Source organism: Phaethon lepturus, unplaced genomic scaffold (genome assembly GCF_000687285.1).
Source record: "Phaethon lepturus isolate BGI_N335 unplaced genomic scaffold, ASM68728v1 scaffold158, whole genome shotgun sequence".
Taxonomy (NCBI): Eukaryota; Metazoa; Chordata; class Aves; order Phaethontiformes; family Phaethontidae; genus Phaethon; species Phaethon lepturus.
In genome coordinates, this window is record NW_010559494.1 from 79558 (window position 1) to 96274 (window position 16717).

General features: G+C 43.0%; 1 protein-coding gene across 1 annotated transcript in view; it reads right to left on the minus strand.

The window, feature by feature from the left end:
• Positions 1 to 698: 698 nt before the first annotated feature.
• Positions 699 to 16717, minus strand: part of SFMBT2 (Scm-like with four mbt domains 2) — a gene marked incomplete at its 5' end in the record, with an annotated part of 35181 nt that continues 19162 nt past the window's right edge. Inside the window, 6 exons of the mRNA XM_010293359.1 lie at positions 699 to 839; positions 2919 to 3047; positions 3202 to 3450; positions 5248 to 5420; positions 6707 to 6882; positions 15121 to 15230. Coding sequence (XP_010291661.1) covers positions 699 to 839; positions 2919 to 3047; positions 3202 to 3450; positions 5248 to 5420; positions 6707 to 6882; positions 15121 to 15230 — 978 coding nt within the window. The remainder of the gene's footprint in view (positions 840 to 2918; positions 3048 to 3201; positions 3451 to 5247; positions 5421 to 6706; positions 6883 to 15120; positions 15231 to 16717) is intronic.

Below are 16717 nucleotides of genomic sequence, written 5' to 3' on the forward strand. Positions count from 1 at the left end.
CCAGCATGGCTCAGGACACATCACTGTGCACTCGGTCGTGTTGCACCCGTCAGTTTGCTGCAGCTTTGTCCGATACCATACAGATTCCGTGGGTTGAGTCCTCTTTTAACAATCACTCAGGAATAACAAGTAGTGTATGACTGGTGTAACACTTTTTCCTTTTGTAAGATTGGAGAGGTGGGAGAAAAAAAGCCCATTGATCACTAAGATCAAATTTGCAGTAAACCCCAGGTAATGCTACAAATTATCACTTACATTTCAATATGAAAGAAGTGTGTCAGAGTTGGCTAAAAGAAATGTTCATGTCCAGACATTGACCTTGACAAACCATCATCATCCAGAAATGTCCAACCCTTCTTCTTGGGAATGCATCTGCCATCGGAAGCTTTGTTTTAACGAACGACAAACCAGCTGATCCATGCTGGCCTTGCACCACAGCGTAACGGGTTGGCGAGGCTCAGGAGGAGAGATGCCAGCAGTCTTTTCATGTGCTTTACAAGTACAGAAAAATTAGTTCAATTTGTTGCTAGTTTCCTGGTTTTGTTCTTTTTTCTTCCCTACAGATTAATTCCCAGTGCTTCCAATTCCACGTGTTCTTGGAAAAGAAATCAGACAGGGGGAAAAAACCCTTGAACAAGTTGAAATGTTAAAAAAGAGAGGGAACAAGAAGGAGAACAGAAGGAAATGGAGAAGTGCAGTCAGTTGGCATATTGTGCATAGAAAGCAACTTTTACTCGCTCAATCTGGTGACACAGTTTGATGGCTGGACCAAGCTTCAGCTCCATGCATTCTTGCACCGTGGGCAGTGTCAGCAACAGAAGGGCTTGGCCATCAATGTCCTGGAGAAGAAAAAGACAGGGAAAATGGTTTTGTTTGTGGACTCTGGAGGGCAGAAAGCATAACCAAATCTGAGGAAGCAAGAAGGGAAGTTTACCCCAAAAATTAAAGGCGGTTTTGTCCTCTGCCCTTTTCTCCCGCTTTGATGCTGCCCATCTCCTTTCTCTGGGATACCTCATGCTTTTTCAGAAGTTATCTAGTGTGTCTTCATAGGCTCTCACCTTGCCCCATTTGGGAAAAGCCTTCCAGCTGCTGAAATGCTGGATCACCTTCTACAGAAACTCTGCAGGGTCCATGGACATCTGATTAGTGCCATTTTATAACTGAGGAACTGAGGCAAGGGAGGGGCTGCAGAGAGTTCACCAGGAGACACAGGAGGGAGCTGAATGGAGAAACTGATACTGGTCCCACTGCTAAATCAGACCCTGTATTGCCCACCTGTATTGGCCCATGATTTGCTCAGCAAAGGTTTATGTCTGCCTTGCTCCATGCTGTGTCCCCTGGTGCACTCAGGACCTGCCTTGTTCCACTTCAGCTGCTGAACAACCAGGACAGAGGGGTCTGGACTACATGGAGCCCTTGCAATCTCTAATCTCCTACACAGAATGGTGTAGGCTGGACGGGACCTCAGGAAGCCACATTCTTCCCTCAGGCATATTTATGCACCAAACTCCATGAACTAGCACCCCAGACAAAAGCCATTTTATTAGGCATTTCCGTTGGCTTTATGATCATCCTCTTAATTAAAAACTCAAGTCCTCTTCATTCTTTAATGCACTGAGAAGCAGACGAGCAGGCTACAAAACTGCTTTTTACCCCTCAGGGAGGATCAGAGTCTTAGTACAGAAAAAGCACTGTAACTCACAGGCAACATAAACTCCCCAGGATGGCCCTGATTAGGTAGCATTAAACACAAGGAGGATTTGGACACCTTAAGCACTGCTTTGATCAGGACTGTCCATGGCTCAGGTTCTTCATCCACTGAAGCTTGATGGCATGGCCCACTGCACCAAAGCTTCCTTGCAAATCACAAGGAAAAGTTCCAGTCATCTGTGTTTCATTAAAGTCCTATAAAACTCTTTGGCAAAGGAGAGACGGAGTTGGCTTTCAAGCCCTGGCATTATTCCAGGCTGATTAACAAATGGTCGGAGCATGCTGTGACACAGCGACTACAGCATCTTGGAGTGTTTCAGCCTTGCTCTAGACTTGCACTTCAACTTCTCCCAGTGAAAGCAGCTGTACGCGAGTACAGAATTATTCATGGTGAAGAATCAGAGATAGTTCAATGTGCACTTGGCCATACCACTGACTGCCATCGGCTATGACCTAATTAACCACACTTGTTTCTTTCCAACTATGACTTCTTAGCACTGCCCTTTACTTTCAGCAGTGGCTGTTCCTCATTAGCCAAGGAATGGCTGTTTCTATATAAATTTTACACATTCACACTGACTTGAGATGAAGAGCATTGGCTTCTGTTCCTGCAAATCTATGTGCTTTATGGGGAGATGCTTGGCATCTCCTAAAATTAGGTCATCCAAGGGCCTGACTGACAGATCTCCAGAGGGGTAAAGATAGGATGTAGGTGTCTACATACCTGGAGCATCTAGGTGTTGGTGCCAAAATTCAGGCAGCCAGTTTTGGGTTCAAGCAGCAGTTTTCTACTTCCCAGGCCAGTATTTCTAAAGCATGTAACCCATGTAACCAGGAGAGGCAGCTTGCTAGGTACCAAAAAAACACGATCTGGTGGTACACTGAGGTGCTTGTGTGACACCAGAATGGTGCTGTGGCCCTCGTCATGAACAAGAAAGGTCTAAACCTCCTGCTTTTCAAAAGCACTCCAGCTGGGGTGTTTCTGGTCTCTCTGAGCACCTGGCAAGGCTATGACTCAAGTTTCCAAGGGTTTTCATGCCTTGCCAAAATTTGTGCTATAGCTTGGTCTGAGAGGATCTAAAGTCTGATCATAATCTCTTTGTCAAAGCTCAGGACACAGCTAGCAAGGTGGTACGTGCTGCTCCTTTTTTCTGTGATGTGAATAAGCACCACAGACACGAAGAGAAGAGTTACATGAAGATCTCTACCTGCTCCTGAAATATTTTGGCAAGCGGTGCACAGTCGGTCAGTTTAATAAACCTCACGACATCAGTCACGGTCCACTCCAACGGATTACTGTCCAGAACGAGCTTCTCTTCCTCTTCTTGTTTAATTTCCTACAAAAAACCCAAAAGCTCTCATAAAGAAAACTACCTTGTGTGGAGAATCAGGGCAGAGATGCCCTCCTCAAATGACCAAAGATTGTCACTGAAGGTTAATTTAGGAGAATATTGCTGTTAATTGGGAGTGAAAGCCTATGGGCATACTCACTTCCTTGACTTGTGTGCACTTCTCCACCTCACCGTAGGAGAGGGGCTGCGGTCTGCGGCTCCGTCGGGCTCTCTCTGTGGGAGGAGGTCTGTCTGACTCGGCGCTGCTCCGCAAGGTGACCGCTCGCCGGGGCCTGGCGGAGGGGACCTCAGCAGAGGAGGTATCTGTCTGGTCATCCCGGAGCTCTGAGCTGGTTTCTTCGCTTCCCGTCTCGTCCTCCATCGCGTCCGGCTCGTCATCTTCGCTCTCCTGCACGGGGACCATCAGAGAAACAGAATCCAGGCTTAGAGATTAATACATCAGTAAATCGAAAGGCACTGGGTCAAACTGCATCCCTGTGCCCATGCCGGTCCACAGTAACATTTATTTTAACTGAATTATCTCATTTTCATTACAGTGCTAAGTAGATTAGCCCTCAATTTAGATTTGTTACAAAATGTAGAAGAAAAAAATACACAGTGGACAAATCCTTTTTCTGTTTCTTACAAAAGGTCGCTGGCAATAACTCATCTGGCACGAAATGTTCCTCTGTTGGGCTTGCAGCTCAAACCGTGTGGCTCTGCAGATGTGCATGAGAAGGGGAAACAGAAAACACTAAAAGGATAAAATGAAACTCAGGTTGCCTGAGATGAAATAAAATCAGAAAGAAGCTTGAATTTAAACCTTCACCTCGCTTCAAATTGTCATGGGTGTGACTGGTATTGAAAGGAAGGAAATTTCCTGCCTTTTAAAAATATCTAGTTGTACAAGTGCATACTTGTACTTAATTTCTTAGCTGGCATTTCTGTAAAAGTCAGGACAGAGGATTTCACCCGGCTTGCCCTGCTTTCAGCCCAACACCTAACTGCCGAAAGTGAAGCATAAATTTCCATTTAAAGGATATTATACCAGATTCTTGTTATTTTTGTCACAGACAGCTTACAAGCACACACCAGCTGATACAAACTGTGTATTTTGAACTTTATATATCCGTAAGTGGCCCAAATGGCTTTGACAGCCTAGCTCTGGTCAAAGTGTAAGCATGCATCCAAGCCATATGCTTAGGTCTTAAGTGAAAGAACAATTTTAGACAAAGTTAGTTATATTGGCTGAAAGGCTGAAAAACTTGGCTAATGGCTGATTTAGGCTTAACGTAAGTTTAAATTCCTTTGAAGCACATATAATCTAAGGAAATGAAGCAGAACTACACCTAAATGAGGATCAAGTCATGAAGATGCAAGCAGTCAACTGAAAGCTGACAAAAATATCCCCTTCCAGCTGAAGTAGAGGCTGTGTAAGCAAATCAGTTTTATTTCACATTGCACAAAGCAGCAGTCACTGGCACTCAGCTGAGGAAAGGAAACCACACGTGAACTTTGTCATTACTATCATGGGAAAAACACCTGGGAACGGCCCACTCAGAACTAAGTCTGCTCCAGATTATATCTGGACACAAACCATTGCTGAAGCTGGAATCCTGTAGCATCACACAGCACACTAGCAAAAACTGAGGCCTCAAATGCCATGTATTTGGGACAAAAACCATTTACTTGTATTCCAAATCTTCTAGAACTTCTGTTGCTTGATGTTGTGAACCGAAAATATTACAAATGGTTAATGAAAAAACAAAAGCCCTTGAAACCACAATGGCCCGTGAGTTATTATTTTTTATTATAGTACTTGGAGATCTTAGACATGGATCACAGACCTCCTTCACACTGCTAGATGCTGTGCAAAGCATCTAACAGGCTCATTTGCCAGCCTACAGGCTTGTAAGGAAGCAAAAGAAAACAAAGATACAATATTAGATAGCATGTTAGCTAGTGAGCATTATGAAAGTGGGAGCAAAAACTCTATTTGTTAACTCTAGAATGGACCAGGGTAAAAGTCCCCAAAGTATCCCAAAAAACCAGTCTGACCCTAGAAGAACAGAACAGCAAGGACGGATTCAAAACGGAAAATGGAAGTGTTGAGGTTTGCTGAGAAATCCCTCAAAAGGAAGATGCAGATGGGGGGACAAAAAGGCACCAAGGAGCTTTTGCTGATTTATCCCAGTGCAACACATACCTCTGCAGAGCCTGCGGCATTCAAATCGACAGCTGACGACCTCCTTTTCTTCTGCACAAAGATTGATTTCCGTCTTTTTCTGCGTCTGGCTGGCTTGACATGTCCACTTTTCATGTTGTTATTTTCCCCAATTGGTGGCTTAATGATTTTTTTCCTCTTCCCATAATAATAAGCTGGAGAAATGAAGCAAAATACCCATTAAAAACTTTAACCACCAAGAGAAGGAAACTTTGGCTTGCTTCTTGCTACTGATTCAGTGCTGCACTCTAAATGCACTTTTACAAGAAACTTTAAAATCCATTGATTTGGAAAAAATGTCCAGTGTAATTATAAGATGTCATCTTGGACTAGCACAGAGTGTTACATCTCTTATGTATACATGTTTATCGGTGATGAGTGAGGGGTTCAGAATTTAACCCTACAATGTGTACCTAGGCAAAGCTTCCACTAAGCCAAGCAGTGATTTGGAGGGAGAGAGGCCAGCATGTTTCAGGTTTGATCCCATGTCCTTCTGCACAAGTTAACAGTCTTGGATACACTTTCAGTTGCTAATGTTTTCAGCAGAGAGTGGAGAGGGCCAGCTATCCTGAATTATGTATGTTTGTTCAATGCATGAAGGAACGGGTTTTTATTACCTTCGACTACTTCGTGGCCCAAGTTGAAATTAAGGATGTGAGAGTCCTTTGATGTCACATTAGGTGCCTGTGTTCAGCTTCTACAGAACCCCATATTCAGTGATCTGAATACCTCCCTAAGCCCATTTCTCCTTCTACTCTGGTGCCAAACAGAAGTTAACTGGTTTAAATCAATCATATTCATTTTTTGGAACCTTTGTGGAAGAAGGACAGCACTCACTTCCACCCTCTTGACCTGTCTAAGAGCCGATAATACCAGTAACATTGACAACAAAAAGTGTTGAACACATGCCTAACTTCAGCCTTCCTGAATAGGTAGGAACATGTTTAAATATTAAACACCCTGAGCAGAAAGAGTCAATGCTCACAAACTCCTTCCAGCACATCGTGATACTGGCCTGTACTGGTGCATATGCCGGAAACTCTTCACTGAGTAGGACAGGATTCATCTCACCTAACAAAGCTGTCTCAGATGTAGCAGTTTAAATCTCAGCTGGCCAGTGCAGCTTCCTTTTATGTGCTCCTTATATTAACTTTACATATTAAGAAAAGTCAAGACTTCAAAAAGTAATGACTTTCAAACAGCTATATTAGGATGGAGTGAGACGGACAGTTTTCTGGCGATGCCTATTTCTCTGTACAGAATACTAAGAGAGCCAGTGGTGGCCTGATCAGGATTAAATAACTGCTCTTAGTTAGATGAGATGAATCCTACTCAATATTAATGCATTAGACAACTCCTGTTCTTCATCACTACCTCATGCACAGTCTCCTACTGCGCTGATTCCCAGCTAGCAACAAGAAGTATTTTGGCCAATACTCACTGTACTTGGTTTTAGTATGAATGGAGCAGTTCTCTGGGCAGACTTCAGCCACCAGCACAGGACTGAACAAGTTGGGGCAGCACTCCAACTTTGCACAGACTCTTCTGCAGAAATCCGCTACCTGATCTGACGTTCGCACAATCTTAACAGTCGCCCTGTATGTCTTCCCTCGGTATCTAGAAAAGAGCACAACAAGACCCCACGTCATCAGTCAAGCGATGTCCTTTGATGCTACAGACCAGACTGTCCTCTGTTAGAGAGATACCTTTCCTAATGACTTGTGTGAGAGTGTCTCCCTTGGGAAGGCAGGCAGAATAGGTCTACTTGTTTTAGTGGCTCCATTTCGTATGGACTTGAGGAAGGGAAGGCAGGGTGAAATGAATCAGAGGTGTGGACACAATTCGGGAAGGAATGCATGTGCGGACTGGATATATCTGTATACATGGCAAGAGATGGAAAAATATCACAGTAGTCTTGGTAAGGATACTACACAGGACAGCAAGCCCATACTACGAACTGATGCAAAGGTTTGGAGAGAGGGCTGTAGCTCCTCTTCATATATTGACCTGCGATGAGAAACTTATATGCCTTACAGAGCTTTCTGGTCACCACCCTGTGTTTGGGCTGCACTGGAGACTGTCTCTGTAAGCCCTCAATACATCTCTGGTCTTCTCCACGGCCACCTTTCTCCAGGCAGCGCTCATATCATGTTCCAGCTCACAACAAGGCCACAGTTTCATTGTGCCAACTGTGGTTACTGGGATACACATGCTGTGTAGAAGTATCTGAGTAAAACTGTACTGTCTGCCATACAGGGACCAGATGATTTCACCGCTACAAGATGTGGGCAATACAACACCCAAGGAACTAATCAGAAGTCTCTCGAATTGTTTAACAGGGCTGCAGCAACAGGCCCTAAAACCTGATTCCTACAGGGAATGCTTAGAGCAGAAATCTGCAATGAAAGGTTTGTCTTAAATTTGTTATCCATATGCTACTAAAACATTTATTTCAGTGTTTTAGATTAAGTGTTCCTGAGCGATAAATGGCTAAGAAAGATACAGTTACATCCCTGATGTAATACATTGTAGATGTGAACTCTGAAAAACCAATTATCCCCATAATTTATTAAACAGCAGCACCAAGCTATTGTAAACAGTGAGATAAGGCTTTTAAAACATCTCTCACGCGTCCTGAGGAATGCAACACAAGAGACAATCCTGCGAGCGCCTGGTGCTAAGGCATTATAGATGTGCTTAGGGGAGAGAAAAGTAACACACACAAAAGAAAAAGAGGGAGAGACAGTGAAAGAAAGATTACTGGATGGGAGGCAATGAAAGACAAAGATACAGTCATCAGGAAAAATGAGACAAGGCATTTGCAAGTGTATTAAGACCCACAGTTCCCTAGCAGGGAATCAGCTTCTGGTAGTCAAACATGGAGGAGGAAGAGGAGGAGAAGGTGAAAAAAGGGAGATGTGGCCAGGGAGTTAAAATATGAAGCGTGCGCCCAGACCCTATTCCCTCTCTGAAGGTTTTACTGAGGTGCACAACTGTGAAACCATCTTTTTCTGCTCTCCCTCCCAAAAGCTCTTTCTGGAAACACCGGGGTATGGGAAAAGGGTTTGAAACTGTGGTACATAAAGCGTTATAGTGAGGTATCCAAATGAAACTTGCGTCTGAGAATAGCTCAGTCCAACCATCCTCATGTCGCAAAAGACTTGATCTAAACTGTCACCAACACAAAACTCTTCCATAACTTAAATGAGCATTTCTGCAAGGCACCAAGCTCTGATACACAATTTGATGCCCGACCAAGCACCCCAAGTCATGGAGACAATCCTGGATTCATTCATCTGAATGAATGAAAATGAATGAATGAATGAATGAATGAATGAATGAATGAATGAATGAATGAATGACTTAATCAGCCAACTCTTCATGCCCCCCAACAGACCTGGACAGATGATGTAAAATGGAAAAAAGGTTCCTTCCAGGTACAGAGCACTGCTATCCCAGCTTCCCCATGAAATAGCTGCACCAACAGGCTGGCTAAAGAGGGTTTGGCAATACCAAATATCAAAAAAACCCCAAATTCCACAGGCATTTAAATATATCTACTTACAAATGTTTTAGATTTCTTTTCAATGTGTTTGAAAAGACTCCTGCCCTTATTACTTCTCCAGGAGCCACTAAGTTTAACAACGGGGTAGATCATGAGGTCTAGGTGTGACTCCTGTGACAGGTTGCAGAATTTCATTGTGTTACCTTCACTTGAACCCCAACAACTTTGGTTGGACTAAAGCATCACTAAAGCACCAGCCTCCCCTCAAGGGTCTCCACAGTGGAAGAATCCTGGCAGCAGGAGCACCTGTACCTATAACCTATACCTCATGAGCCTATGCCTCATTTTACATCTGGATGTGTCTGGATTTAACTTACATTTATTTGTCCTTGTTCTGACTTTCACGGCTAGGATGAAAAGACTGCATCTGGTTTTGTTTCCTTGCAAAAGCACCGTAATCAAATTGCCTCTTGATCTTCTTTCTTATAAACTAAGAAAGCTGCCTGATGGGTATTATTCAAGGATGGCTGACTCTTTCTAACTGTGTGCTTCCTATTGTGCTTGGCTGCCCAGAAAGGACCCATTGTACTAAAGTGCCCGGTGAAAGAAAAAGAAACCAGGAAAATGAACAACTGACTGATTTCACAGTCTGGTTTGAATGCAATACACATAGCAATTAACAGAACGGATGGCAAAATGGAGATCAACATGACTGCAGCCATCAGTCTCAATAACCCAAGGTGCTAGTACTGGCTGCAGTAATATTTTTTACATTATTTTGACTTTGGCAGCACCTCTTTCAACTATAAACCAGGTTCTACTAATATTTTCCATATTCTTTCACACACTAAAGATTTTTAACACAAACACCACCATACGTAATCTGAGCTGTTCTAGGACAGCCATGTGGAAAGAGCTCCTTTGGATATAATCAGAAAACCCTTTTCCATTAGCATCGCTCAAAAAAATTACCAACTACTGATATTCATATTGATGTTGTCATACTAGGACTTGTATCTTCCCAACCACTTTTAAGCAGTAACCTGCATGCACAGCATGGCAGCACCGGAGACTTGGAAAACAGTCACGTCAAGCATAACATTTTCAGTTTCTGAGAAATCAGTGTTCTTTTAAAAAAGGTTTTTCAGTTACAGCCAAAGAAATCTTCCTTTCGTCTCCCCTTTTCTCTGCCCTCAGATCCCCAAAACTGGAGAAACCCTTATGGCTGAAGCTATTTCCACGAAAAATATACTGAGGATCTTTGCTGATCCACGAGCAACAATATTGAGCTAATAGCACTTTTCTGGCAATGGCATTCTTCTGTTGAAGCTTCCTTTGGTGATAAAATAGATCAGAGGTTCATGAGAACAAAATGACATCTAGGAGCTACAGCTAAGGGACCATTGTGTGATGATGTGAAAGGCCTCATGCTGAAGCCACTTCAAACAGCAAAAGCATTGAGCCTACCCTCATTTTCACAGGTCTCATCCACAATTCTGACAATCCCTGAGGCTATTTTGAACAATTCAGTGGCTAAAAGCCTAAATTTCCTTTTGGGATACCAAAAACTTCTATCTATTCTTTTGCAAGAAATTTGTCTTACTAGCTTAAAGACTGCTAAACGTGAGAAATCTCCAGGAAACACTAGCTACCCTCAGCGTACAACCAAAGTCTCTCTGCATTGGATATACCACAAGCAACTTACCAGTACAGCAGCAGAAATTGTCTAACAACATCCACTTCATTATGTTTGAATCAGACCCTGCCTGTATGGGCCATTGCAACTGCCAATGACAGAAAAGCCTGAAGTTTTCATCAAAACCCTGATACCCTTGAAGCTACTCAGTGTATCTTGAATGCCAAGGATTTTGCAAATAACCTAAGTCTAGGTAAAATAAATAAAAATGTTGTAGTTCTCCTCCTCCAAAGCTATTTAATTATCCAGTGATATTTTGTACTCTTGAAGACAGGATCCAGAAAGGGCCCTGGAATTGTTCTGGTTTTAAGGACATGTCTCATTAAGTCTGCTCCTGATTAGGGAAAAGTCATTCCACTGGTGCTAATGACTTCTACCTCGAATATCTGGCACAGAAAGCCACCTGATCATATTAATTCATCCTTGCAGCGCCTCAAGAAGTATTGCAGCAGAGCTGATGTGGACGATGAATCCGATTATATGCGCTGTAGCTTTGTACTGACCTGTGAGGAGCACCATTAATAACTGGCTGACACTTGGACTTCAACCACAACCCTTTGGGTTTAGTTGTCCAGCCAACTTTCCACTCATCACACACACATCCAATCTACATCTCCACAGCTTGGCTATAAGGACACTATGGGAGACTGTGTTGAAAGCCTTGCTAAAATCAATGTCAATAATGTCTACTGCTTTTCCCTTAACCACTAAACCAGTTACCTCAGCACATCAGGCACAACTCGCCCTTCATAAATCGATGCTAGTTCTTCCCAGTCACCTATTGGTCCTGCATGTTCTTGGAAATGGCTTCCAGGAGGACTTGCCTAATAACCTTCCCAGGAATGTTAGGCTGACAGCCTGTAGCTACTTGGATTCTCCTTCCTGCCCTTCTTGAGGAAGGGTGTAAAGTTTGCCTTTTTCCAGACATCAGGAAACTTTCCTGATCGTCATCAACTTTCAAACATGACAGTGAGTGGCCCTGCAATGACACTGGCCAGTTCTCTCAAGCAGAGCTGGCTGCATCCCACCTGGTTCCATGCACTTGTGCATGTCCAGTTTGCTTATAGAGTGTCTAGCTTCTTTTCCATCTACTGTGGGTAACACTTCACTCTCTCAAACAGTAACAGGGACCTGGGAAGCCTGAGGGCAACCCTTACTAACAAATGCTGAGGCAAAGATGACTTTGAACACACCTCAGCATCATCTATCAATCACAAGTGAAAGGCAGCCTTCTAAAGCATCCACAGTGACAAGAATTTCTTTGAAATGCAGCCTCATAAATAAGCAATGGTGTCTGTGATGGGGAGGGTTAATATTCCTGGAGTTCAGCTATGGGATTTGGGCAGCTCTCAAAATTTAATTTAATGAAGGAGTCCAGGAACGCTCATTTTTCTTATTTTGATTAACTGGGCTTCATACAGGACCCAGGAGATAACTCTGCACACACTGGTACTGTTTATGTCCCAAGTCCTGCAAAAATGGGTAAGTCCAAACACTCCTACTTAACAGCCCTTAGGAACGAAAGCCCTTAAAAAGCATAAAGTCCCTCAAAGCATTTTATGTAAAATTTGGAAGCCAAATCTAGATGTAGGCACTGAACTTAAAGCATCAAAACTGTGAGGGTTGAATGCTGACAGCTTCGGCTGGCCCTCATGGGAATTCAGAGGATCAAGCCTGACATTTCTAACTCATCATCACCAATAAATCAGGTTTGACTATTTCACGGAGAGCCAGCAGCGCTGATGGGAAGCGACTGCCATCACGCATTTCAGACACATCTCTTTGGACAATCTAAATTGTTTCTCTCTCTGCAAGGCTTGTGTAATTGATTCTGCGCTGGTCACTCATGACAGCAGAGTAAACTAAATGCAGGTTGCCCTAGGACTGAGATAACGCATTCCAGGCAGTGCATGATTTGGCATTTGGGCCAGTGGGAAAAACAGCCTTCTCTTCACCGTCTTCCTCCCTCCCCTTTGCTCTACCCTACTGCAGCCATTGCCGCAAACAAACAACAACATTGTCAAGATCCAAGGAGTTGTCAGTTTACATCGGAAGGAAGGCGGTGACACAACATGTCACATTACAGCACAGACGCTCCAGCTGGTTGTAGAGCTGTCATCATTAGCAGCGACACACCACTGGGAGACGGTGTAGCTAGAAGTCAGTGTAGACAGGCTCTTACTCATTACAGGTCTCTAAGATTCTGGAGCACAACTGACTGTCATACCCGATGTAACGTGTCATGTGCCGTTTGCGCATTCCAGGGCATGTGATTTCACGAGCATGTTTTCTTTTCTGCTTCTGCACAACCAAATGCAATTAAAACCCTGGTATGCTTCTTGATGAAGCAACTCGAGGAAACTCAGGAAGGAAAAAAGAAAGAAGTCCTAGGGTAGCCAGAAAATCTTAGGGCATGTGAACCCTGTCACTCACTCTTAAAAGTACTCAAACTACCCACAGGCAAGCTGGTTTGACCACTGAGCTGTGAACAGAGCTCCAACCCCAGAAGCCAGATAGCTACAGCAACATTAGGTGTTTTCCAGCTTCAGGAGACAGAAGACAATGCCACACTGAATGAGAATACACTGCTATGCTCAGCAATCACTCCAAAACTTGCTGTCCCAGCTCTGAGCCTGTAATGATCCATTCGGTGGCTTGATAAAGTTGAAAGATGCTGTTTGACTCACTGAAGAGCTGAGAGAGCTGACTCCTGGGGTAGCCATCACATAGGAACACGTACACGGACTGTGACCAGCTGGCCAACATAAAATAAAAAACCTCCTTGCTGGAAAGCAGTGGTATACTTTTATCTGGCAGGCTATGTAGATACGAGTTATATCCCAGCAGGCTGGCTGCGCTGCTAAATGGATGGGACAAGAAACAGACAGGAACGAATGGGTAGAGGAATCATGGGGGAAGTAACGGAGGTGCTCATTACCGTATGATTAGTACCTTAGGTAACGGTGAGGGAGGGTAAGTGGCTGATGTAATACAGATGAGTGACTATCGCCATGTACTCAGAACTGAGTTGGTCTTCCTGGTGTAAGCACACCTGGAGCCAGCAGGCTGTCTGGGGTCACAGTGGATTGTGCTGCAGACTATCAAAGACAACTGACTATCAAGGACAAGACATCCCGGCACTTGATGGTCAGTTAAACATTTTCCAGGCTGCCTCCCATCAGAAAGAAGGATTGCAGCAGATTTAAGAACTAGATACTGCTGCTTTTGCACAGGGCGGATCCCCACACTCAAATGAGAAATCCCAACAAAGTCCTATTTTGGATACTGCTAATGGGAAAACTGCTCGTAAGCTCAATTCTTTTCAGGACAGGATATTAAGATGAGGCATTACAACTTGATTACGCAGCCTATAGGAGTGCATTATCTGATGTTTGCTAGTACAAGGTGTGGGAGCCTGGAATCAACGAAAACCAGGTCATGGACGATGACTTGTTTTTAATGAAAATCTGCATGTGCAAGGATGACTTTTAGATTTCCATCCACAAAATTTCAATTGACAAACACAAAAACATGACTTTCCACATGGGTGAAAGAAGCAAATTAAAAATAGGATTTTTTAGTAGCTTTTCATTTCTATTTGCAAATCCTCCTTTAGAAAAGCAGTTTCCGAGTACACAGAATAAAAGGTTCTCAATTCTCTGCCTCAACCAGAGCATACATGAACTTTCCGCAATATCTGCATGGCCAAAGATCAAATACAATAGCAATCAATAGTGCCATATTTGACAGCCAATCGCTTCAAATAGCCAAGAGAAAATTGCTTTTATTTGAAAAGGAGTAACAGAGTTCAGTACGAAGTGTGAGATTCACTGCCTTCACTTCAGTACTCAAAAAGTCAAGGTGACCAAGTTAGTCAATGGAGGGAGCTGTCTTCAGAGAACTATTTGTTGACATCCATCTTGAAGTGGGAAGAATTGCTCTTTGGAGGGACTCTAGAGAGTGCTTAGGCGAGACTTCCCTCTTTCAGAGAAACAATGGTTGTTGAAATACATGCTAAGTGTACTACCCATTACATAAAGAGGACATAAATGGGTAAATTTTAAAGTTGGAAGAAGAAATTGCATATTTTCTAGACACGCAGTTTTCCTAAGTGTTGTTTAGATGAGAATTGAAGCATGCATTCTAAAAAGGCCTCAAATCTTGATCTGAATCCCAGATCTGTTAGTACTTTGTCCTAATCACTTTCATGCTTAAAAATGTGTCCCTGCTCTTTTGTTTGCGCTTTTTTTTGTGCCATTCATTCTCACCAGGTTTTCTGCACTAGAGTGACAGGCTCTATATTAAAAGCACTAATAGTCCTACATTGAGAAAGCCAGGGATTGAGTTAATTCAATAATAGCCAAGCTTATAGGAACAGCTTATCATAGAACTCAGGACTTCACTGAATAAACATGGCATTTTTCATCAAAATCTGCTGGCTGCTTGGAGAAAGACAATACAAATGAACCGTTCAGGTGAATATTTCATTTCTTAAATTGCTATAATATGAGTCAAACAATTCAATGAAGCAAAATGAAAATTAGAAAAGTAAAACTCTCACAATAGAACAAATATTTTGTTCTCTTCTTTTTTTTCTTCAGTCAGTTCCATTTTTGAAGCTTCCCAAATAAAAGAGCACATGCTGAAGACTTACTTTGCTTTAAGCGTTTCCTCTTGGAAATTCCACTGAGGGTCTTCCACTAGCTGCAGTTCTCGTAAAACACTCCCTGGCTTGTAAGCGGCATTGATCACCATGCTGAGAACCTATTGAGAGACAAAGCCGACAACACTGGTGGGTTTAAAAGTAGCCCTGACCACATTGAATATGATCCCAGGTGCAGCTTACAGGTGCCAGCTTAGGTCCAAGACTGCACAGGGGAAGTGCTAGATGCAATCAGAAGAGGCCCCAGATTGGATCAATGTGCCAAGCATATTGTAGATGACACATCAGTCTGATATGGTGGCTGCATTAAGTGCTGCTAGCTAACCCCAAAGATTTTCTGTTAACCAGGGTCTTCCTCTGAGACAGACCCTCTCACCCAAAACAGATCCCATACCCTGCACCCATACTGGCTCAATTTAATAAAAAATTAAAATACTTCTAATGGCTCAACTAGGTACAAAGTCATGTGGATCGTTACACACTGAACACTAAAGGGGAAATTCACATACTTGAGGTCAGCAATGTACTTAAGCATCCGAGTGCTGCCTGCCTTGACTGTATTAACAGAATATTAATGAAGTCTACACAAAAAGACTTTGCAGGAGGTGTGCCTGAAACCCAGTGTGTGTCCACTCTGTACAACAAAACACATGTGCCAATCCATTTAATCCGAAGACTCTGAGAATAAAAATTATTCCTACTATTGGCTCAGGGAACCCAAGCTTTAATAGTCTACACTTGGCCTAAGGAGGTAAATACAAGAAAAACAAATCTCTTAACAGCACCAGACCATGTGTTTGAACACTCTGCATTGTATGTACATGAATAACCCCATAGTGAGTCTGGATTGGTTTTGATATAATTTAGCTCTTTACCTAATGCCTGTTCTTAATTCTTTGGTGGCCTCCAAATGATTTCAGTACGATGAGCAGTAAGTTTCCCCAGCACCCGTGAACATGGTTCATCAGAAATTAAAAACTGACTAGGTCATTATCGCAAAGAGCAATATGTTTATGTTTTGGGTTTTTTTCCATGTTTTTTTTTAATCCATCAACCTGAGGATTTCTAGAATTTTGAAAACCTCATAGGATTAATCATTTACAGGCAAGGGCTTCACTTAATGCTGTGTAGTACCATGTAAAATGGCAGTGGTTTGAGTTGCCCGGCTAGGTTATTTACTAAAAGCAAAATTTCATTTATCGTTGGGCCCTTGGAAACATTACTTAAACCACTCTTCAAAACAGTGCAATTAGAGATACCTAAAGCAATGCCTAATAATAGCACCAACGTCTTACGCAGCTCTGATTATCTGTACATCTCAAAGCACTCTATGAGGAAGGGCAGGAGCACACTCCCTACCTTACACCGGGGGAAACTACAACACAGATTTGCCCACAGCTGTCTAGCTCATTCCTATCTCGTCACACAACCCGCTGTACTAGCTACAGAGCCATACTGGTTCCCATGAGAACAAAGAAAACCATCTGAGTATGCCCACCCAGTTGCTCGTCCACATCTTTTCTTGCTTGCCTCCCACCACATGAACTGATGGGGCACTGGCCTCCAACACGGAGACACAATGTAGGGA